Source organism: Capsicum annuum, chromosome 3 (assembly GCF_002878395.1).
Source record: "Capsicum annuum cultivar UCD-10X-F1 chromosome 3, UCD10Xv1.1, whole genome shotgun sequence".
Taxonomy (NCBI): Eukaryota; Viridiplantae; Streptophyta; class Magnoliopsida; order Solanales; family Solanaceae; genus Capsicum; species Capsicum annuum.
Window position 1 is genome coordinate 225,267,934 of NC_061113.1, and position 24,133 is coordinate 225,292,066.

At 35.4% G+C, this 24,133-nt stretch overlaps 2 protein-coding genes and 1 pseudogene across 3 annotated transcripts; 2 read left to right on the forward strand and 1 right to left on the reverse strand.

Annotated features, from left to right (window-relative positions):
• Positions 1-494: 494 nt before the first annotated feature.
• LOC107863167 (protein timeless homolog) lies at positions 495-18,330 on the reverse strand. 2 transcript variants are annotated; one of them, XM_016708974.2, is made up of 20 exons: positions 17,585-18,330; positions 16,860-17,012; positions 16,600-16,759; positions 14,970-15,288; positions 11,929-12,066; positions 11,624-11,816; positions 11,405-11,532; positions 10,049-10,255; positions 9,514-9,680; positions 8,833-8,911; positions 6,774-7,409; positions 6,282-6,649; positions 5,993-6,100; positions 5,811-5,915; positions 4,469-4,696; positions 4,327-4,395; positions 3,955-4,176; positions 3,055-3,165; positions 1,640-1,750; positions 495-987 (listed from the first exon to the last, which is right to left on the reverse strand). In XM_016708974.2, the coding sequence occupies exons 1-20, from the start codon at positions 17,679-17,681 to the stop codon at positions 723-725; spliced, it is 3,864 nt and encodes a 1,287-aa protein (XP_016564460.2). In that variant the 5' UTR covers positions 17,682-18,330; the 3' UTR covers positions 495-722. The 2 variants fall into 2 exon arrangements, with proteins under 2 accessions (XP_016564460.2, XP_047265359.1); XM_047409403.1 differs by having other exon boundaries at positions 3,055-3,171; positions 17,585-17,853.
• Positions 18,331-18,940: 610 nt separating this feature from the next.
• LOC124885297 lies at positions 18,941-20,320 on the forward strand. Its single transcript, XM_047408661.1, has 4 exons — positions 18,941-19,252; positions 19,321-19,459; positions 19,549-19,764; positions 19,845-20,320. Exons 1-4 carry the CDS (start codon positions 18,941-18,943, stop codon positions 20,318-20,320), a joined length of 1,143 nt encoding a protein of 380 aa, XP_047264617.1.
• Positions 20,321-20,651: 331 nt separating this feature from the next.
• LOC107865053 lies at positions 20,652-22,592 on the forward strand (annotated as a pseudogene).
• Positions 22,593-24,133: the final 1,541 nt, after the last annotated feature.

Consider the following 24,133-nt stretch of genomic DNA (forward strand, 5'->3'; position numbering starts at 1 on the left):
GTTGGTTTTTGGCTTTGAAATTGTAAAAATAACAAAGAAAGAGTAGAAAAAAAATAAAATACGACAATAGTATTGTCAAAGGAAATTATTTTATTAATAACTCAAAACATATAATTATAGCTAAATTTCTAACTAGACTTCAATTTAAATAAGGATAACTAATTCCTAATTCAAATATAATAACTAATTCCTAAGTCTAACCTACATAGAATTCTAATAATTTAAAACTACAAAAATTATCTACTCCTACTTTATTTTATTTCTGAGACATTTTCAACACAACTAACCTATATCCCATGTGATATACGTATTTCTATTGATAAGCCAGGTTAGTCTTCTCAAGGATTTTTCCAGGATATTAATAGATTGTCTTACATAAAGATTCTAGATAATTTTTTGATAACAGCTGAATCAACATGAAAACAAATTGATATTTACCCACTCAAAAATAGTATGTTGAAGATATAAAAGGCTTTAGATTTTAGTGAGTGAGGTTAGCAACCAAAAGAGAATAAGAATAAGCTTGACTCTGCTATTAAATTTCTACAGGTTGATTCATCACTTGCTAAGAAAATTTATGATTTTTCTCCAGCTTTTGAATAAGGAAACACTGTTCTACATTCATATACACAAGCAAACAATCATCATCACGCTCTACTTTAATCATAAATTTACATTTCAGTCTACCACAAGCTCTCGAGATGGGCTGACTTACCCTTGATTTATTCATCTTCCTCCACATCAATGACCATCCTCAGCCGCCTTCTCGAGACAGTAGTAATAGGGGCTTCAAGTGAAGCATCATCATCCTCAAAATCAGACAATTCAGAATGGAATTTCTCCTGCAATTGCTGATCGCCAGGAGGAACATCTTGCTCACTGCTACGGTCAGCTGCTAAGATTCCAGCATCAACGTCACTGTCAACATCTGAGGCAATATTATTAAATTCCGCAACCTCCATTGCAGCAGCTTGATCGAGCTCTCCCCTTGAAATACCAGAGAGTGTTAGGATCATGTTCGTTAAGTAGGTCAATGGATCTAAAATTGTGACATACTTTGATGAGGAAAATAAGTCTAACGTGTCAAAGCCCAAGAGAACTATTTAAAGGAAATTAAAATAATATGCTTCAATCCATCTGAGCTAGCCTACGGAGAAAATACAGTCACTGTCAAACACTAATGGCCCCTAGATTGTACACTATATATGCCTGTTACTGTGTATGTATGATAAATTCAAGCAGAAACACCCTACTTATACTTTGATGTTAATTAATATAGATAGCAAAACTTGGTTTAATAAAAATAACAGGAAGCGAGCAAGGTTATCAAGTTTAGGAAAGCAGGAGAGGATACGCAAAGAGCTCAGAAGCCTACGAAAGCAAGCATAGTAGGTCTAAAGTTCCTTCAGAAAATAAAGGAAGATCCCAATAAGAAATAGGGATGAGGTGAGTAGCCATATGAAGAGCCAAAACTGGCGTAGCAGTTTTGTAAAGTTCCTAAGCAAAATAGGGGAAGATCCCAATGAGCAAATAAGACAGTGGGTGACTATATAAGAGGCACATAAAATGGAGAATAACTGCAGTACCCACCGTGGGGCCAGAAAAGCTGACATCAATAAAAACATAGCTGTAGTGGTACCTCTCTGAGTCACAAGTATCTTTGCCTTCAGTGTCATTTTCGCTGCTGATCTTCATCGAATTTATATTTGGCTTCCCGTCCTTGCTCTCTGGAACAGCTTTTTTAGTTTTTCTGCATCAAATAAGATTATAATTATTACAATAATTATAAGGCGTCTTGCAGAAAGTAGTAATTGTACTAACTGAAAGCAATACTGCAGTATATTTTATGATGCCTCCTTACCCAACACTGCAAAAATCTACAGTCTGCACAAGATTGTAATTCGATGACAAAGACAGTTCCTATAACCCAAAGTTAACAAATGAAAGTACCACCTTCCTGTCCTAAAGAACTAGAAACTTTTTTGATCAAGTAAAGATTTCATTGAGACCAACAAAGCCAACTTGGCTGTATACAAGAGATCAGAATCTCTTCCCACTTGTATTGTTTCTAACTCCCCCACTTCATTCATAATCTCCCTCATTTTCACCTCTACCCGGTCAAACACTTCTTTATTACACACCCTTATGTCTTTCTTAAGCATCGTTCCCCTCTACGGTATAGCTACCCCACCACCGGGCTACACTATCTCCAAAGTCTGTCGCTCGCAGTCACGTGTTCTCGAATCTGAAAAGTGATCTCATCATTCTACCCCTACCACCATCTAAAAGAACTAGAAAATTGTTGGAGCATGACCAAGAAGCCAAATTTGACCAACAAAAATAGCTCTTTACTGCCCTGAAGAACTAGAAGAATGTGGAGACCATGTTTAAACTTTATAAGTGAATGAATAGAACTCAAATAAGTAATTTTGATGCATTGAGCGGTTGACAGAAAATAGGGTCGGTTGGCTAAATATGCCACTCTCGCCTGCGTGGTGAGTGATGTATGGCTATCAAGACATATGGAGGTTGACAGAATAAAAAGAGCTGGTGATTGGTGAAGATCTTGATTTGAATGACACTCTGGACCTGAACACTGACACGTAGTCGTAGAGAAACTGTTGACAGGACTCTGACTATAAATTACACAGTAAACACTTCCCTCGTATATTAATCTGGCCGTTCAGAAACCGGTGCTCCAACAACCAATGCAATGCACCTCCTACTTGGTTTTTGCACCTTTACGGGTTGTAAATGACCTGACCAGGCAATCAGCATATATTTGTGCAACTTTGGTTGTACTAAGCAAATTGGGATATTTCTATCAATTATCGGTGAGGCTTGACACACTCTTCACTTAATAACTAAGGAATGTGTCATCTTTTATAAGCTAAATATGCATTAACATAATCAGAACACCACAATCTATAGCAGGAAGAAAGAGAGACAATGCCCATGACGAACTATTCATTGATTCTCAGAGAACAAATAATATGTTCAAAGTCATGTAAAGATTATGTAAAATAGAGGAAAAGCAGACAAAATAAAGCATACACCAATAGTGAAGTCAGCAATTCGTCATCAGAGGCATCTTTTGATGGCATCTTCCTTATTTTCTTGTTCTCTCTTCCTTCAGAAGAGCTTCCTTTCCCCTGATGTTTGCTCCTGAAACTCCATAAAACAATGAAGCCCTTATTATACATTTGGTGGGAGCTTAGTAATTAATGTGTTCAAACATTTCTCCTAGCATAATGGATGTTAATGTCTCAGGTTGCTATGAGTATAGTGTGACACCATCAGAACCAAATTCAGGATGAGAATGAAGCACGAGATCAGTATCATTAGAATATCTTCTTCCACTATTTCTATAAACTTTTTTTGGATCAGGAAAAATAGAGTACAAGCAATAGCATCTGCAACGTGAACTGTATGGATCTACTTAGCATATTCCGGATATATTAGTAGATTAAATCAACAAGAAATAGAGGATATCAGTTTCCACCAAAACTTTAGTTGGAAGTTGGACGCAAATCCGAGAGTTTTAGGACAATCACTTCATTGTGCTGACACCGACTACAAAGGAATTACCATGACTGTGGTTTTCAATAAGGATTTTAGAGGCAATACGCAGACAAAGACAACAGCAGAAACTAGTTTTTGAACATGTAAAAAAGGCATGAAGCTAGAATACATGCTAAAAAAGGAGAGGAGGTATATTAGAACAGCAGCTCCTAGCAGCCGGTAGCAGATTTCAGATTTCCTACTGTGCTATGGAAGACTAGTAGTGGAGAAAAATCATAAGTAGAAATCAAGAGGAAACTGGAAAGGATAGGGTCGCCCATCAGATAAGACAGTGCACTGGAGGAAATTACTCTGGGAGCAAGGAAGAGCAATCCACTTCTCAAGATAATCAAAAAATTTAAGCTTTGTGAGCATTAAAGAACTTAATTGTACCTTCTCATCGATAACAAAGTTTCATCATCAGAGTTGTCTGAACCTTCTGTAGTAGCATCACTTGCTTCATCCATCAAATGCAAGTTGGTCTCTAAGCTTCTCTTTTTAGGGACATACAGGCCAAGTTGCTTAAGTTTTCGTGAAATCTTCGCTGCAGATAAAGTGCCCTCAGAATCAAGTGCAGTGGCAATCATGTGGCTGCACCTCTTGTGATCTTTAAACCTTTCATATTAAAACCATATCATATTATTAGTCCAGACATAAGGAACGGATTTATGAAAGCCAATGTTCACAAAAGAAATCACTCCTTATTTATGTTTAGAAGAAATGTAAATGGAAAATCTCGAGTAAATAATGGGCTATGGAACTCACTGCTCGAACAAATCTTTGATCTTCTGCTCCTGCTCCTGACTAAATGCCTGCACTCTCTTTCTAGTGTGCCTGAGAATGACCAGCAAGAATATTTAAAATCGAGTTCGTGAAACATATAACTAAACTGCTTAGACACACTTACAGATGCCTTCTCTGTGAAGTACCCTCTTCGAGTATATCTGAATTTTGAAGTCTGATCTCACTTTCTAGAACCTGTTTTTTATTCTCAGGTTTGTTGAATGTCTTTCTCTTCCGTGGGATTTTGTATCCCAACTGTTTAAGTGCCCGGGTAACTTGGAGAGATGAAATCTTTCCATCTGGATCAAGGGCTTCCGCGATGAGATCACAACAATTTTGACTATCTTTATACCTGGCAATTGGACAAGAATAATTTCATATGCTGCGGAACAAAGACTGGAAGCAACACAGAAAAGTCATCTAATGAAACATGGAAATGGCAGTTCCCAGTTTTCACAGTCTGAGTTAAACATTTTGGTTGCCGTCAGATCCATTACCATGAAACATGCCGTCAATATTAATATAGAAATGTGTTCAGTCTGTTATTAGTTCCTTAGCACGTCTCAGTAAGAAACTGGTAGTTTTGATGATTGACGAACCACGACAGAAGAAACATGTCCTTAGCAGGTCGTTTGGAGGAACTGGTTATGCTGACAACTGGGTTGCAGAAGTTCTAACCACACAGTGAAAGAACCAGGTCCTTCACAGATGACTGTTGATCAGAGGCTGCGAAGCAGATTCCAAGGGCAAGAAGGATTCTTTGAGGAATAAGATGCTACAATCGGTTTGATTGTAGAGGCGAAAGGTACTAGAGTTTAGTCCCTTTGATCATAGAATTGTCGTGAAGTTGTTGGAGATAAATCCTACAGAAGTAGATCGTGTTTTTGTGCTCCCTTGAGAAAGGAGTTTTACAAGATAATATTTCTTGTGTTCTTATATTCCGGAATTTACATCTTGCTTAGTGTCTGAAGGTCAGCACAGTAGGTGGTAGCAAAAATAACACCAAGGAAAGATAAGGATAAGTTGGAGATAGCAATACTGATTCTAAAAGATCAATGTTTTTGCAACATCGGAGGCATATTGGGAGCACAAAACAATATCACGAACAGAAGACATTAATAGAATAGTCAAGAAGAAAGTAAGAAAAGGATCATCATTTGTAAAACAATATGAGCAGATAGTGGAATACAATGATTTACGAATTTAGATCTTTTCTTGAACTTATATTTACAGCTAATGACGTGTGCCACCCTTCAAACATGAATTATTACTCCATAGTTCCCAATTCTCGGGCCAAAATTTAACATATCACAAACAGTTTGGAAAGAGATTCAACCACTTATGGGGCAATGCAAACATGGGAGCTAATCAGGTACACTCGAGGTATGTGCACACTTCTACTTTATCATTGGTAGGATTAAGAGGAGGGTTTCAAACATACAAATAATGAAACTATATATATGTACCTCTCAAAGAGAGGCTCGAGCTTCTGTCGTGACTCATCATTAAGAGCTTGTAGTTTTCGTCTTTTAGGTTCCCTCTGAAATTCTTGTCCGGCTGACTGCTTCCATCTGCAATAACAGAACACAATAAAGATGACTAAACTGAGAAATCAAGAAGAGCAGAGAAGCATGATTGAATATCATACTTTTCCGAATGTTGTTTCTCATTCATCGCGTCATTTGAAATTGATGTTGGGCTCCCTGCTCCCTCTCCCAAACTTAAGTTACTCCTATTTGTGGCCTCTGCCTCGTTTCTGCAAAAAGCATTGAACAAAAATTAAAACTCAATTTGTTTAAGTTTATAAAGTCTGTCACAAAAATAAATTCACAATCGAAGTAATACATAATTCAACATATGACATTCTTGTTTTCTTTGATTCAAGTTAGCAAACAACAATAGCACCCTTGTAGTATTAGTGCAAACATCCATCCTACCTGACAGCCTCTGAAAAATTTAATGGAAAATCAGCTTCATCATCACCAAGGGCATCAGCTAGACTTCGGCGGGTCCATCCATTTGCTTCAGATGAGCCAATTTCACCAGTCATTTTAGCACCAGAACTATTTTTACCATCTTTCTTAAATCGAGATAGTTCCTTTAGCATGGAATCACACGTGAGATAATGACATTCTCTACGTGATTTCCAAAAGAGAACCTCTATGAAAAGTAGGGGATTACTCTTCATTTTGCGCAGCATCCTCCTAACTAAGTTTGTCAAAAAGAAGACAATGTTCTCATATTCTCTGCAAGGCCTTGACTTCTGCTCCTCCAGAATCTCATAGAATGTGGTGAGGAGAGAGAGCTGTATATCAAGCAGAAAAAGTTAAAATGAGATCTGTTTCTGAAGCTTCACATTAATCTAATGTCAAATAGAAAGTTTGATTTCTTTTTATCAATTAAAAGCATACAACTTCTCGATAAATTACCTGGTATAGCATGGGAGAAAGTTCGAGATCCTCACATATTTTCTGTAATAGGTTTATCACAGAATTATTTGTAATAATGGAGTTGCTTTTGTAGTACTTTAGCAACCAGCAAAGATTGTGAATGGTAGAGTTGTTTGCAAGAGTAGAGACCAGGGCAGATACTTTGAGATCATCTTCTGTAGTTAACACATTTTCATCACCAGAAGAATAATCTCCACCGTGATCATACTCGTCATTAACATCATCAGAAAGTTTTTGCTGTGTCTCTGGCACAGTGTTCGACTTAGCTTCTAGAGAAGCAGGTTGATTAACTTGGTCTTGCATTGTTATATCTTCTTCTCCCTTTCCAACTACATGAAGAATATTTGACTTTTCGCTTCCAGAGCCTGCAGCATTATTGTGAGTTGTATCAGTACTCTCAACCATTTGATCTTCGTTTATCATGGTACATCCTGTGTGCTCATCAACCTTATTGGAGTCTATAGCATCTTCTAATCCGGTATTTCTAGACTCATGACTAGAGCCACCAACAGGTAGCCCAACGGAGGCTGAATCTCTAATCGTTTCATCACCATTTTCCTTCTTGTCATCTGTAACTACAGTTTTCGGTCGTTTCTTCCTCAATTTTTTCGAAATCTAAAAAAAAAAAAAATCCTTTTTAGTCAATAGGTATCAGATGCTGGAGCAAAAAAAAATCACCAGAAACAAACTATATTTAGCATCTATGAAACTTAAGGCAAAAATGAGATATTGATCATGCTATGGCATACTGAGCCAAACATATGCACTTTCTCTGAGATGGCAAGAAAACAAACATGCTTCTTCATGTATATCATTCTGTATTTTTTTGGTTGGGTGGTGTGGGGATGAGGTTCAGAAACAATCATTCCTTGCATGGGAGAATTCAAAATAGGGACACATGCTGTAGAAAGTTCTTAATTTCCTTTGCAGATACACTTCTTTTTTTTGTTTTCCTACCGTGTCCAATTCCCGAATTGGGATCCTGACTAATCCGGATTCCCACTGCGTAAGTCCCATTTAATGGGGAAGCGCTCATTTCCAAATCCGACTTGAGACACCCGATAACGAAATAGTAGGGGCAGTCCCTCATACATTAGAGTAACTAACTCAAATAGTATACTACAATGATGCTCACTATAGGAATATTACTTTATATTATGCTTAGCCCTCTTACATACATGAGACTAAAAAAGGGCAGCCCGGTGCACTAAAGCTACCGCTATGTGCGGTGTCTGGGGAAGGGCCCCACCACAAGGGTGCATTGTACGCAGTCTTATCATGCATTTCTGCCAGAGGCTGTTTCCAAGGCTTGAACCCGTGACCTCCTGGTCACATGGCAGCAACTTTACCAGTTACTCCAAGGCTCCCCTTCTTACATACATGAGACTACAACTTCAAAATGATTCATAGCAGACCAAGGTATCTGATTTGTCAAATACATCATTATTGTATACTCCTTCACATATATAGCGCAACCTAATTTTTAATTTTTACCTTCTTCAGAAAAAAAACTTACGGTGGAAGAGTTAGCCAGAGAAGTGCCACATAACAGCAAATGAAACTATCTTACCTCATCCCCGTTATATAATGTAGCTTCCACTAAAAAAGAATTGAAAATGTGAGTAGGCAATAATCTAGAAGCCAAATGTCACAACTTTCTCGAACTCCGAATTTACCCCCCACTACCATACAAATATAAAAGGACGGCTTTGCTTTAGATATGGAACATGGGTCAAAAGTTGATGCTATCTTATTGTGGTTCACTTCTCCCATTATATTTTATTACAGAACCTAGATTCGGACAAAATGAGCATTCATACAATCTCGCCCCAATCCAAACATGGGGATTTTTCTCCATCTAGTTTCTTCACTTCATAGAAACATTAACTTAGCAAAGTATCTGCTGGAGAACATGAGCATTTGAAGTTTGACCACAAGTGATTGAATCATCCAAGATTACGAATAAAAGCCCGTAGAAATAAATACAGAAGTTATTGCTAATCAAATTAAAAAAATACAAAAAGTTATCAGGGAATACCCTTAACAAACCACGTTCTTGAAGTTTCTCCATCAGCTTTATAACTATAGTGATAATTTCTACCAAATCAGCAAGGTAACTGGCAATAATAGATTTAGAATATTAGTAGGAGAAGATTATATATGTTTTAGGTTAGAAATACTTTTCTCCAAACACACAACAGTGGATTAACCTGATAAACTGAATGCAGTCGGAAAAAAAACAAGTTGCACATTTTTTCTTTAACAATTAGCACATTTTGAATCATGCTGACATGGTTCCATGATTAGTGCAGTGCAATTTAGAGCCAACATAACAAACTTAGCTCATAGACCCTTTGTTGAAACTTGAAACATGGTTTATAGTTTCTAAATAAAGTTTTCTGTAGCTAAGAAAACTAAAGATTTAAGCTTTTCTGACATGGATCAAGAAATTTACAGTTATGAACAAGAAAATATGTTCGAAGTTACAGTGTTGTGTGAACTGAGCCTAAAAAACAGCTCCACCAGAAGGTTGGAACTGAAAGCGAGTTTTTGAGCAGATTTCAGCATGCAGAATATGTTATCCATAGAGATGGCTTTACTATGGAAGTTGAATTACATTAATCCAAAGTAAGAGTGCAGTGTATAACACCTATTAAGATCTTCAACAGGAGACTTGGTATAGTTATTGTTAAAAAAAAATGTGAGCCAGAAAGGAGACCTTTTTGCTTGCTTATGGGTATCAAAGGATTTGATCTGGTTCAAGAGAAAATGGGTCATCCCTTCTTCAGTTTGATCATAGAATAACTTGTAAAGAAGAATTCGAGCTGTTCGATGCTCCTTGGAATCTTCTGGAGACTGCTTAAGCACCAATTCCAGTATAAGAAGCTGCCAACCAATATCAGTATAGTCAGAAGGATCCCAAAGTTTAACTCAGTCATGATACCCAACATATTAGACCAATCCTTAAGCTGAAGCAAGCATCAAACAGCCTTTGGACTGGGAAATGCTGTGTGATACTAAAGGTGTAATAAATGTAATTTTACTTGGTTCTATGAATCCATCCCCTAGAATATGCATGTTGTACCTACCTAGCTATGCAGAGGCAAAGGCACATGCGTCTCGTTCCTTTGATCAATAAACTAAAACAAGACGAAAGACCCTCTCAAAAGGTACATGCATCTCATTCCTTTCATCAATGTTAAGTACTAAACTAAAAGAAGAGGAAAGACCGAAACTTTGAGAAAAGTGATCACCATAGTTTTCATAAGAGATCCTGCCACATAGAGAAACTTGCGGTCATTCATCTCCTTCAAGGTCTCGAACGAATAACGCCATCTCGAAAGAACCAACTGGAACATTGATATATTTAAGGACTCAGCAATAGGACCACATATACAGCCCCTGAACAGTGTGCTGCCAGCTCCGGAATCCATTGGTTCTTGGCCATCAACTTCATTGGGCTGATCAAGTAGAAGAATCAAGAGAAGATTGAGATATGGGATCACAAAGACAAAACAAGGTAAATGGAAACTACTCACTGAAATTACAACAAAAGAGAAAAGAACATAATTATGCCACTAAGAATTTTCCAAGAGCCTGTATCATTTATTAGTACATCTTGGCACTTCTCTTTTTAGTGTCTCAACTCTAACAATCAGACACCAGAAATAAGTGGTTTAGATAAGATCCTCAATGTTCGTTCTAAGCATGACAATCTTACTTCTCCACATTCTAGATAGCTTCAGATTTGGACATAGATCAGCAATACCAGTATTATCTAGAATGATGATCATGATTCATGAAGCTTGTTACAAACGAAAGAGGAATCTATCTAAATGTTGTTTAATAATCAGTCAAACTCCCCAATGCAAAAGTTTGACAGCATAATGTTTTTACTAATTGGAACTTCACACTGATTAGGTGAAGCAATAAAAATCACTAACTAATCAAAATCTGATCATAACATAAATGGAATCGGGATCTACTTTATAAATGTCTAAATTCAATGTAAACGATACTTGATGGAGCTGCATATCCTGTGCCTAAATTAGCTATAAGAGATGGATATTCACCATCCAGTAACACAAATGTTTCCCTACTTGTTGACTTGTTGGAAGCTCTATGCAACAGCTGTATTAACAGTCAGGCATGACTGGAGATTATAGAAAGCAGATCAAATGATTCAAAGGATAAGTATTCCTGATAGAAAATCACCCCCTTAATAATTTCTACTCCATCCGTCCTGTTTTAGTTGTCCACTTTCCCTTTTACATGTGTATTAAGAAATCAAAAATAAGAAAGTAGTTTTACTAATTCGTTACTTAAGAAACTTTTTTGGAACTTTACAAAAGTGTTCACACTTTCAAAAAGAATTTATTGCAACGGAAATATAGGAAAAATTTGATTAATTCTCTATTGTTTTAGTAAGGTGGGAAACTAATATGGAACAAATATTTTAGTAAGGTGGACAACTAATATGGGATGGAGCATTAGTTTCTAGCAACTGCAGTTACTAATAAAGAAAGGGTAAAAGGAACTGTACTGTGCATGTTTACAGATAATTCAGACACACAATCCACACAACACCATTTGCAAAAACTTTGCTTTACCTGATTCAAGAACTTGTTGTACTGAAAAGAAGTAACAAACTGAGCAACCTCAAAGAAGATAACAATATCGCTATTCTGAATAGCATGATGTTCTTTTTCAATGTCATCACGGACTGACTGCATCAGTACTGTAGAGAGTTGAATAAGAACAAAAAATAAGTAGTGACATAAGAAGCAAACCAAGTGAAAGCAGACGCATCATTTAACCACATATCCTACCGTTGTATCCCCCTCCTAGGAACTGGTTAATGAAATCATAAAGCAAATTTAGAATCTTATTCTTGGTTGCTGGTAATCTTCCTTGGTCCCACACGGTCCTTTTTGCTGGACCTCGATGCTTCGTGTGAGCTATTATCAGGGGATCATGTGAAACGGAACAAGGATTGCCCTTGATTAAAGTTTTAGAACCATCCTGTTAAACAAATAAGTTAACATTAGTAATAGTACAAACTATCATTTCTTTATACCATGATTATCAGTTCTAATTTACAAATCTAATTTCTTTTTTCAGGAGGATAAATTACCAGGGAAAACCGTGTAAAAGTTCCGTTGAACTGAGAAAAGCAACCCAGGTTTCGTTGTCTGATAGCCTTTCTCTTTTGATGTTCTTCTTCCATTATATCTCTGAGAGAGTTAATTGAAATATCACTATCTTCATCCGCCTGATGAACAAATCCATTGATGAATCAGAAACTAGGGAGGGGGTCCAACTGTCATGAAAAAGCTTCTTCACCATATAAACTAGTCTAACTCAGAAAGTATCACAAATGAATGCAGGAAAACATATTTGCTCAACTTGACAACGCCTTCCTCCAAAAACATCACAATGTTAAAGCACTTGCTAACAAAGGAAGAATTTCCTTACTCCACCGCTTATCTGTGGGATGCACGGTAACTTTCTAGTTCTCATGATTAAAGGAAAAGGCAGGCCAATGATCACAAAACTCACAAGGCAAAGCAATAATTCCTTCTTATGCTTCCTGAAAAGTTATTGAATCAGTCTCTTCACCTCACTCATGAACAGGGGTAATTCATTTTAAAACTTAAATAGGAGTGACAACACATTAGGAGATCTTTCATCTTCTATTGATACAAGAAATACACCTCAATCCCAAGCTAGTCAGACTCGGCTCCGCTATATCGGCTCCGCTATATGAATCTAACTAATAACTTCTTCCGTTTCATTTTATATGTCTTAAATTGATTCGACGTGAAATTCAAGAATATAAATAAGATTTTTTAATCTTGTGGTCTGAATTAAAGGTGTGTATTAACCAAATATACATTTTGAGTCTTGTGGTCTTAAACATGTCATCTTATTCCTATAATGACATATCATTAAGGGTAAAACAGGAATGTTGGAATTAAAACCTTATAAATATAGATAAAACGATCTTTTTGACAAGGACTAAAAAGGAGAGTAACATATAAATTCAAAAAAGAGGCAGTACGTAACTCCATTTAGACCCATAACAATCCAATATTTGGATTCGCTAGCATAACAGGTTCTCCACATTTTCTACTTAAATACAAATATCTAACAACACTAAATGACTCCCAGAAAGATTCAACTTAAATCACCAAAATTTGTATCATTTCTTGAATCATTCTTTCATTGTACCCTAATTTGTGCGGAGTCTGCATAATTTCCTAGAGAGTGCAGGTCTTTAGAGACAATCCTTCTATGTGATTTAACCATCCTGTTTTAACATATTTTATCGCCGTGATATCACACATGCTAACCAGTGTGCCTAGAGGTTGACGTAGAACACGATGAGAGTATCTTAAGCAACCTTCTCTCGTTTTATCCACTCTGCTACTTGCACTTTCTGCCAAAACTGAATATTCCTGATCTAGTTTAAAATTGTATGATCACACATCTTGACAGTCGCATTCCCGCGACATTCACTTTGATAGGTATCCTCTTATATAACATTGTCAATCTTTTTTCTTGAAACAGGTAACTTTGTATATGTATATCTCAAGCAGTAATAGGCTGTACTCGGCCATATTTACAACTTGTGCTTCAAACCTCACTATCTGAACCTAAATTGAGTCTGGTACATTCAATTATTAGAATGTAACTGATTACACCAAAAACATAGCAGCAAAAGGCAACTAAGCTTGGCATTTTGCATAGCATTCTTTATACTATAGAAACATCAAGAATTCCTCTCCTTCCATATTGCCCACCATTTGCTAGCATGGACAATTCTTCATCTATCTCTGCTCTTGGACTGCACTCCTGCTTCTTCCCAGCTTTGAATTGCTTCTGTGATCTTGCCAGGCAATACCCAAGACAAACCCTTGAGATTTAAGAATAGTCTCCAAAGCTGGCTAGTAACTTTGCAATGGAGAAAAAGATGATACCATCTCTGCACTTTCCCCGCAAAAGAAACATCTAGAACATAATGTGATTCCTCTCCTCATTAGGTTGTCTTGGATCAGTACTGCTTCCTTAGCGAATAACCACACAAAGCAAGCCACTTTGTGTGGATCTTTGGTTTTCCAGATTCCCTTACATGGTCAATAGACTTGGAGATTGGTTGGCGTGCTTTAACCAGTTACACGTACTATTCACCTTGAATATACCCTTTTCGTTGCTCTTCCACCATAAAGTATCATGACCCCCCCCCCCCCCCCCCCCCCAATATAGCATTGTCAATATAAGAACTGTTCTATAAGATTTGTCTTTTAACTCATTTCCATTGTTTTGAATTGATGATATAGTAATTGGTTGGACTTATCAGTCAAAAGTAGGAGACAATATACCTTGATACTCTAGATCATTATTTGATTCAAAGCATCACACAATCTCAATTAAAAAAGCAAATAATGTTTCAAGAACTAGATTTTTGATAAGTATCCTCCTGTAGCATAATGCTCCAACAGAACTTTCCCATTTCAACCATTCTACTTTGATTCTATATGTAACATCTTTATCTAACAAACCATCATCCTAATACTTCAATGAAATATTAAGATTCATGTAGAAAATATTTTTAAGTGAGAGCTCCATTTTATCTTCTGAGTACTAAATTGAAAATATCTCTACCTTTTAATGTACCAACCAATTTTTTATGGATGTCAAACACCAACAATAAAGGGTAGTCCGGTGCACTAAAGCTCCCGCTATGCGCAGGGTTCGGGGAAGGGCCCGACCAGAAGGATTTGTGACCTCTTGATCACATGGCAGCAACTTTACCAGTTACTCCAAGGCTCCCCTTCATGTCAGACACCAACAATGAATTGTGTAAAACAGTATTAAAAGGTGCATCTGGTTGATGTGGCATGTTTACAGAAAGAAAAATGCATCTCTATTTTCTTTCCATTTTTTCCCAAGGAAATTAAGTGTTGTCAGCCAAGGTTGCTAACATATCCCAGCTTCCATATGGCATTCTTGTCAAAACAAGATCAGCCCAAGTTACTAGTGTTATCTCTAATCAAAATTACAATTTCATACAAAAATGCCAAAAAGAGAAAAAAGAAAGAAACAAACCAAAAACGGAAAACATCAGAAAAAAATGGACTCATTTTGTGGCCATGATATTTCAAAAAAACTAACCTTCGGATCCTTGAAAGGTGCTTTAGCAATCAACTCCGGAAGCTGACCCATAAATATATAATAGAACGTCTCCAACAAAAGCAAATTATCATGACGAAGATAGCTACAAGAGCCACCAACTTGTTGTGAAAGAACTAAGATGACTTCCATTACATTCTCTTGAAACAAGAGCTCCAGAAACCTATCTCTGAGAAATACAAATTCTATCATAGAACCACCAGATTTCTGCTGGCTTGATATGTCTTGGATAGCCAAAACATTACGAAATAAAGTAAGCACTAGCTGCACCATTTTCCAGTCATCTTCTGTGAAAGCCTCGCTGTTGACATGGTGAGATAAGTTTGTTACCAGATTAACAGGTAAGAATCCATGATGAGGCAGTAGCCCATCTCGTGTAAGCTTAATATTCTTATGGTAAAGTACAGAGAAGCCAACAAAGGACTATGACATGACAGTATGATTGATAATGAACCTCTATAACAGAATGTTAATGTAAATTCGGATCATATCATCAAAGTAAGCCTCGCAAAAATATGTGGTGAAGGCAACACAAAGCCAGGGCCAACATTAGCTACTCAAATCTACGAACTTTTATAGAAGCTTTGAGTCAGAAGTATCTTTAAGAAGTGAACACCTTAATGAAGCGTACTCATCAACAAGAATGAACATCTCTATACTTGTAATTGCTCACGAACACATTCATATGCAGTAAGCCAGAAAAAAAACCCAGGGGTCAAGGCCTAGATACTTAATTTTCTACCTTTTGGATCATAAAACTTCTGGCCCACTATAAAATTTCAAGCCAGTAGCCTAGGAAAATATGATGATCTAAAACAATAAGGAATTCTACATCAGTAGCTTAGAAAAAAAAGCTTTCTTTATTCAACTTAATGAACCATGTCGTATGGGTACAATATGAATATTGGTACTTTAGCTGGATCTTTCCAAATGCACACCAAATTTGAAAAGAGCTAAACTTATCATACTGGATACATGCCCGTATACAATACCCTACATGAGTCTGCATCCATTTAAGTAGTGCCTCTTTAGTAAGGGAAGTGGAGAATGACATATATTTATCACAACTTCAAAATGATTTAGCTAAAAGACAGGACTGGGTTACAATATGGGATTAGCTTGTTGCATATGTTAATTTAAGTGTAGGATAACTATTAAAAACAGTAACCTCTATCTTCTGAAGCAAATGCATAAGTTTGCAAATTTGACCTCTATGTCACTTGGCCGCGCAGAAATAAATCCATAGGCTATAGAAAAATAATCCATAAGAGCAAAGTTTTCTATAGGCATATTTCTCGATTTCTATCTCCAGAAAACCATTTTTGAAAGCTATTATAAAACACAAATGCCCAATATCTAATATTACATGGGTCAGACCAACTTATTCTAGAAGCTAAAGATGATCCCAGTTACCAATTTTACATGTTTATGTACAACAACAATCCCACAAGTGGAGTCTGACCTTTTGAGTTTGGGATTTTCTAGAGTTTGAAAAAGAGAACTAGCAACTAATGCAAAAACAGCCAATTAGAAAGCAAGAGTCGTGCTTTTAATCCTCCAAGCTGAGGGTAGAATGTACAAACAAAAACATGAATAAGATGATTAAAATTACCAAGCCAAATTTTCCAATGGGCTTTCCAAGAGAGACATTATCACTGGCACAGCTTCACTAAAGGTAACTGATGATTTTATTCCCCAAAGAAGCTCTATCTGCTGCGGTATGTCACTTGATGTAGGCTCTATAGGCATCGTTAGAAACACCATAACTTTTACTGTACAGTAAGATGAAGAGAAAAGACAGATGAAATTAATAAAAACAACAAATTTCATGTTCACTGATATAAATAAATAGATGATGGATATAATTCAGACCTGCATTTAACAGCAGATTTCGGTCATCTTGACAATATTCAATAATGGGAATCAAATCTTTGCCCACGATATTCCATTTACATACTTGCTTAAACACTTCTCTTGTTTGAGGGTCATCTCTTCTTAGAAACCTCAACAAATCTTTCAGATTATCTGCCAAGGAACCAGGATTAACGAATAAACAATACCATCTAAACAGCTCAAACTTGACAATTCCTACACGCTAATAGAAATTAATATTAAGCTAGCAAAACGAAGTTGGCTTAAAACTGAAAACTTTTCATCAATTAATCAATCGCGCATAACTCAATTCCAAACTAGCTGAGATCAAGCAAATGGATCACTCTATTCGGGCTGACTTCATTCCAATATTTAAAGAAAAAAAAAACTAAAGGATTTTAACGAGCAAATAACCACTTAGATTGAATTAAAAGGTACTCTCTCTATTTTGTCTCTGTTTCAATTTGTTCATCTTACTTTCCTTTTTAGTCCGAATCAACTTCTGTCAACTCTTCAATTTCAATTTTACAAATTTTAAGAACACGGGATTAAAGGACATTTTGGTACATTTTAGGTACATTTAGATTAGGATCACGAAATTCAACTCTTTTTTCAATTTCTTAAACTCTGTGCCAAATCAAAATTGGACAAACAAATTGAAACGTTCCCAATCCGAACGAGGTGGAAAAAGAGAAATGTGAGAATAGAGGGAAATCTGAACAAACCTAGGCAGTATTTTCCTGGGGTATATCCAATTCGATTTCCATCATCGTCCTCTTCAATCGTCCCAAGGCCAGCGCAAATCGTTGACAATCCTTCCATGGCTCGAATCAGGTATTATAATTGGTATGAAAAAGGATGTTGGTGAAGTGTTTTTAATGGTAATGGTGGAAGAAATTTTGGATCTTTTAGGAAGTGATGAGTAAGTTTTAGCTTAGGGCTTTGATGGCGCCAAAGGGTTTACTATATGAAATTCTTTCCCGCTCTTTGGAATTGATAAGGTGCAACTAGGACCACCGAACAAGTATAAGTACCATGATGTGGCAGACTACCAAGGGTGTGTTTGGTATGATGGAAAATTTTTTCTCATTTTCCCATTTCCCCATGTTTGGTTGTAAAAAAAAAAATTTAGAAAATATCTTCCAAAGCCACTTGTTTTCCTTATTTTGAGGTAAAATGACTTCCCTAATAAATCAAGGGAAGTCATTTTCCAGACAAAAGAGCTTATACGCATATCTCTCTTCTTTACCTCTAACAAAATTGACACTGCCAGCACAGATCATTGTTGTCTCCAAATTTAGGGCTTTCTCCCATCTCTCTCTTCCCCCAATTGTAAGAATTTCAAAGGTATGTCCATAACTAATTTTTTTTGTGGTGCTTGATAAAAAAGTTCTGCAATTTTTTCTTTTTTGCTTGTTTGGGTTTCTGTTTTGAGGTCACTTTTATGCAAAAATTGAAATTTGAATTTCTGATTTGAGTTCAATTTTGCTTGATTGGGTCTATTTCTTGATAAGACTTGAGTTGCTATATTAATACTACCATTATATTTACAAATAAAAATTGAACATAATTCCACTACACAAGAAGGAGGAGCTGGTTTCATCTTTCTGTTCTATCGCAACTTCGACTTCTGGGCAAAAAGCTTCAGTTTTTCTTCCATATTATCCAAAACAGTACAAACAAAAATCTATATGTTATTAGATTTGGTGGGTTAGAGTTTATGGAAGAAAAATAAACTTACCATTTTCGTTTCTTACATAATTTTCCTATCGTGTTGAATAAATTTTCTTATTTTTATTATTATTAACCCAAATAGTACTAGAAGAAAAAGATGCATTACGTAATTGTGGCATACTTAAACCAACTGTTATGATTCAATGTATTCTTTTTTGATGATTTGAATTTTGAACTTAAATTGCTTTATTTTGAGCCGGTGGTCTATCGAAAATAGCCTCTCTATTTCACATTTAAGGTAGTGATATGGAATGCGTACAATTACCCTCCCCATACCGCACTTGGTATGAATATATTGTGTATGTTGTTGTTGTTGTATATAATAAATGAAATATAATGAAATTACAATGGTCACTACAACAGATGGTTCGACTAACCAAGATGACGATGATGCAATAATTGGAGTTGCAGCTACATCTATTTTAGTTGCCTGGGTTGCAATAATTGTTGCCTACGAACATGAAAGTAGCATTCCTAGAGAACCATATGTTAATAAAGATCAAGAAAGAGAATTTTACATGAATAGTATTTTGAATGGAAGTGATGTTCACAGTGTAGGTCAGATAAGAATGAGTAAGCATGCGTTTTATGAACTATGCAATGCTCTTAGAAGGAATAGTTTCTTGTGTTCAACCAAAAATATGTCTGTTCAAGAACAAGTGCTGATATTTTTAGAGATTGTTGGTTTTAATAAACGATTTCGGAAGATTGAATTACACTTTTATAGGTCAACCGAGTCTATTCATCGATGCTTCCACACCATGCTTCAAGTAGTTTTGAAGCTCTATCCAATCCTTATAAAATCACCGGATGGAACCGTCCAACCGGAGATAATGAACAACCATCGATATTATCCCTGGTTTACCGTAAGTGACATACTAAAATTTTATATTCTAAGATATTTTGTTAAAAATACTACATATTATTAACTTAAGTTGTGTATAGGATTGTGTAGGAGCAAAAGATGGAACACATGTGCTTGCATCTATCCCTATTGAACAACAAAATAGATTTCATGGTCGAAAAGGCACAACAACACAAAATGTATTAGCCGTCATTAACTTTAATTTGAAGTTCATGTATGTGCTTGCTGGTTGGGAAGGATCTACACATGATTCTCGCATATTAAATGATACATTGAAGAGACCACATGGTCTCCAAATCTCACAAGGTATCTTATTCAATGTAAAGTAGTTTATATGAAACGTAGGTGAACAAAGTATATTAATTAACTTTAGTTTGGCTTTATAGATAAATACTATCTTGTAGATGTGGGATATAGACTTCATAAAGGGTTTATTCCTCCTTATCATGGAATACGCTATCACTTGCAAAAATATAGTGATTGTTCTCCCCAAAATGAAAGAGAATTGTTCAATCTTCATCGTGCATCACTGAGATCCTCAGTTGAACATGCCTTTGATATTCTAAAGAGACGATTTCGTGTGATTGACAATGAACATTTTTGGGACTTTAAGACACAAGTGAATGTGGCATTAGCGTCGTGCATTTTACATAATCACATAGTTGATTCGGAGCCAAATGACATAATAATACAAGAAGTAGATGTTGAAGCAGTAATTCAACTTCAAAATGCTCAAATTACTCAAAATTCTCAAGGAAGTCAAAGCTATCAAACACAAAGAGAAAGGCGAGAAGAAGCTAGACAACGGTCATCAAAAAGAGATGCAATTGCTCATGCCATGTTTGTAAATTATGATAGGTGAAGGAATGAGGGACTTTAGTGTATTAAGAAACTTTGATAGCTAAATAGACAATGCTGCTTGATTTTGTTTTTGATACTTTCTTATTTCTTCGTATTGTTGTAGTAATTGGCCAGATCCTGTATGAAAGAAATACTTCTATGGTTATTATTGTTTTTCTATTAGCTTTGAGTGTTCTTTTTACTACTATTTTTATTTGGTATATGTAGAGTGCACAGGTTTCTACTAATTTGTATTTGTATTGTGTTGAGTATGAATTGTTCACATAGTTTCTTGACTTGTAACAGTAAATCATGGGGAAAAAGGCGAGAAGCAGTTTAGGTGGTCAAAACCAATGAAATAATTGATGTTGGAGATTCTATCCGATGAAGTAAAGCAAGGGAATAAATCAACGAATCAGTTTAAGGCCAACTCGTTTAATCGTGTTTTGAATGCCATTAACGAACAATTAGGAATGGATTGTTCATCTAAGCTTGTGGAGAATCATCTTAAAACAATAAGAAACACTTGTAGTACAATCCAAACTCTACTAAACAAAAGTGGTCTTGGATGGGATGACAACTTGAAGATGATTACGGCCAGTCCCAAAGTCTATACGGTTCATATTCAGGTAAGCAATAGTTTTAGACACTGATTTTCACATGTTTCTTACATTTGGGGGTCTCATCCCCCTCTGGCTGGTTGATTGATGCCTGTTGTAGTGATAAATTGGTTATTTATGCTGAAGATTTAACAGTTATTCTTCAGATCATCTACGGATCAATACTGAGCTAAAACATGTGGATATTTTAATTAGTAACATGACGATATATAGAAAAAATCAGAGAATTAGGATAGTAGATTAGTAGGTAGTTAAGTGTTTTGCTTTTCCATTCCCAGATTATTAGTCTTCTTCTTGTATTTTTTGTATTCGTATATTTTTAATTCTTTTGGTTGTTCCCTTAGACTTAATTATTGTATTTTCTTCTTGGTTCTTCCTGTGTGTTGTTGTTATCGTCCTTTTCATCTGTTTTGAGTTGTGGGTCTATCGGAAACAACCTTTCTTCATTTTTAAGGAAGGGATAAGGTTTGCGTACGCACTTCCCTTTTGAGACTCTACATAAGTTGTTGTTGTTGCCTTCCAGCATTCAAAACATATGGTCTTCAGCGATGGTGTGCCTCAGTGACATGTGTCAAACTTATTTGATCTAAAGCTAGTGAAAATTAATTATAATATATATGGATATCACCGACTTACATATCCATTTATGATTTCTTAAGACATGATAATATCATGATTTTCAATGACAGAGTAGCTATGAGAGAATGGAGGTTAGCTGCTTGTATTATCTTCAGGATCGTAAATATGTAAAAGGATATCACATTCAGGTGTTATCAAAATAAAAGATCCACCTTTAAGCCGCAACCATGCATGCATCATTTCATGAGCCAGAATTGAACCAATCAATAACCTGAAAAAGTCTTGAGTTATGATTAAATTTGTCTTCGAATAGAGTGAGTTATGAGTAAATTTTTCATCTAATATTTTGTCCTTTGACTATGCCTTGTCTAGATTGTTTTATACTGAACATTATTCTATTTTGAGCCGGGGGTCTTTCGAAAACCTCTCTATCTCATTTCTAATCTTTGTAATGTAGGCACATCCCAATCATGACAAGTTCATCAACAAAAAAATTGAAATATTTGATAAAATGTCTCTTGTGTGTGGAAATGATTGGGCTAGGGGAGTTTGTGCTAAATCATTCGAAGATATAGATTTTGATAGTTTTTCTGAGAAAGATAATGATAATGACCTTGAAGGACCATCCATCGAAAAAAGATATGCAAGCAACCGAAGCTTCTCAAATCAAGGCAAGTCGCAAAAGAAAACATTCTTTTGAGATGTAAGATGTCGTTGGTGATATATCAATAAAGTTTGGAGAAGTGGCAACGACAATCGGTAGAATGGTTGATAGTCGTCTAGATGTGATAAAGTTGTATGAAGAAGTTATGGAAATAGAAGGTTATAATGAAGAGTTCCTCGGTGATGCTTTTGATTATTTGGTGCAAAGCGACACTCTAGCTAAGGCATTCATGGTCAAAAATCAAAATCTTCGTAAGGTATGGTTGGAACGATTCAAGCAACAACAATAGTGACACCTATTGGTTGGTTTAGCTTCATAGGAATTGGAAGCAACTATTATTTGCATGCTTTTGTTTTTGATAATGTATCGTGTATTTGCTTCCAAACTTCTCTCCGTTCTTTTGTTTTTGATAATGTATCGTGTATTTGCTTCCAAACTTCTCTCTTTTGTGCATTTGTGGGAATTGATTAGGAAGCTTGAATTATGTAAGAAATAGTTGCTTAAATTTTAGCTTTTTGTAATATTTTGATACTCGATATTGGTATTATTTGCTATGCTTAAATTAGTTCCGACAGAATGTTGAGTTTTTGATATACTAGTTAATTGTTCAGTAGTATTTTTCAAAAAATATTTTCTCCTCTCGCCAATCAAACAACTAAAAACATTTTTAAGAAAAATATTTTCTATTCACCAACCAAACACCATAAAATATTTTTCAAAAAATATTTTTCACCCCACCAACCAAACATGAGAAAATAAGTAGAAAATCAACTTATTTTTCATAAAAACATTTTCCAGAAAAATATTTTCCATGGAAAACATTTTCCATCATACCAAACACACCCCAAATGTTTTTAAGATGGAGAAAATCTTTTTTTTTTTCTGATGCCAATATAACTTATATTATCAGAAAATGCTCGAAATTCAAATAAACCCTTGTTTTAGGAAATGGACTCAACACACCTTACTATTTCTCTCTTTCATATAATTTTATCAAAAAAAAAATTTCTATCTTTCAAGTGGAGTTGAGGTCAGTGTACAGTGTATCTCAGTAGCTTACACAGACTTTTTAGTAAGGAATAACAATATTTAAATAAAAAAGTATATAAATTTAATCATCACATTACTAGTATGATATATCCTTGACCCATCGGTATAATGTAGTTTCTATTATCTATATCTATATCTATGATATATTAAAAGTATGAAGACCCTTAGAAAAGTGAATTGAACTTTTTGTCCTTCATTAAAATAATGTATAATAAATAAAATCGTCTTTTCACTTTTTTCCTTCAATTATTATTTAATTAAATATATCAATAATTGATGTTGATAAATATTTTTTTCCTTTTATATATAAAAAGGAAGTCCCAAAATTTATGGTAAGAGAAAAAAAAATATATATATTCCATGGAAAACATTTTCCTTCAAAATCATTTGTTGTCGTTACTCTTCAATTTTCTATTGAGGAGAAGAAGGGAAAAGGTCAATCTGTATCTCTATTAAATTTATGTTCAAATATAACTTCAACTTCAGATATTTCTTTTTTCAGGTGTTAGCAAAATCATATCAAAACATTCACTTAATCTTCACAATGCAAGTAAAAGTGAGCAAATATATACTGTTTAACTATAATTAAATAAAATGTAGTGTAGGAAGTATTCTATTTTTCTAATCAATAATAACATATCTATTGAAATGTGATTAGTGGAGTTTGAGGAGAATAGAATATACACAACTAACATTACGCCGTTTTTTTCTAAAATAAAGAGGCTATTTTTGATAGACCATTGGAGGAGTCAAATAACTCTCAGTCTCCATGAATCTCTATCAATCAGCAATGAATTTAAATATTTTTGAACGACTCAAATCATATATGTAATTCGCAATACTTCAATTAGAAATACCAAGTACTCCTCTGTTTACTAGCTATATCTTTTGGAAGTGCAAAGGAACATCAAAGCTATATCTT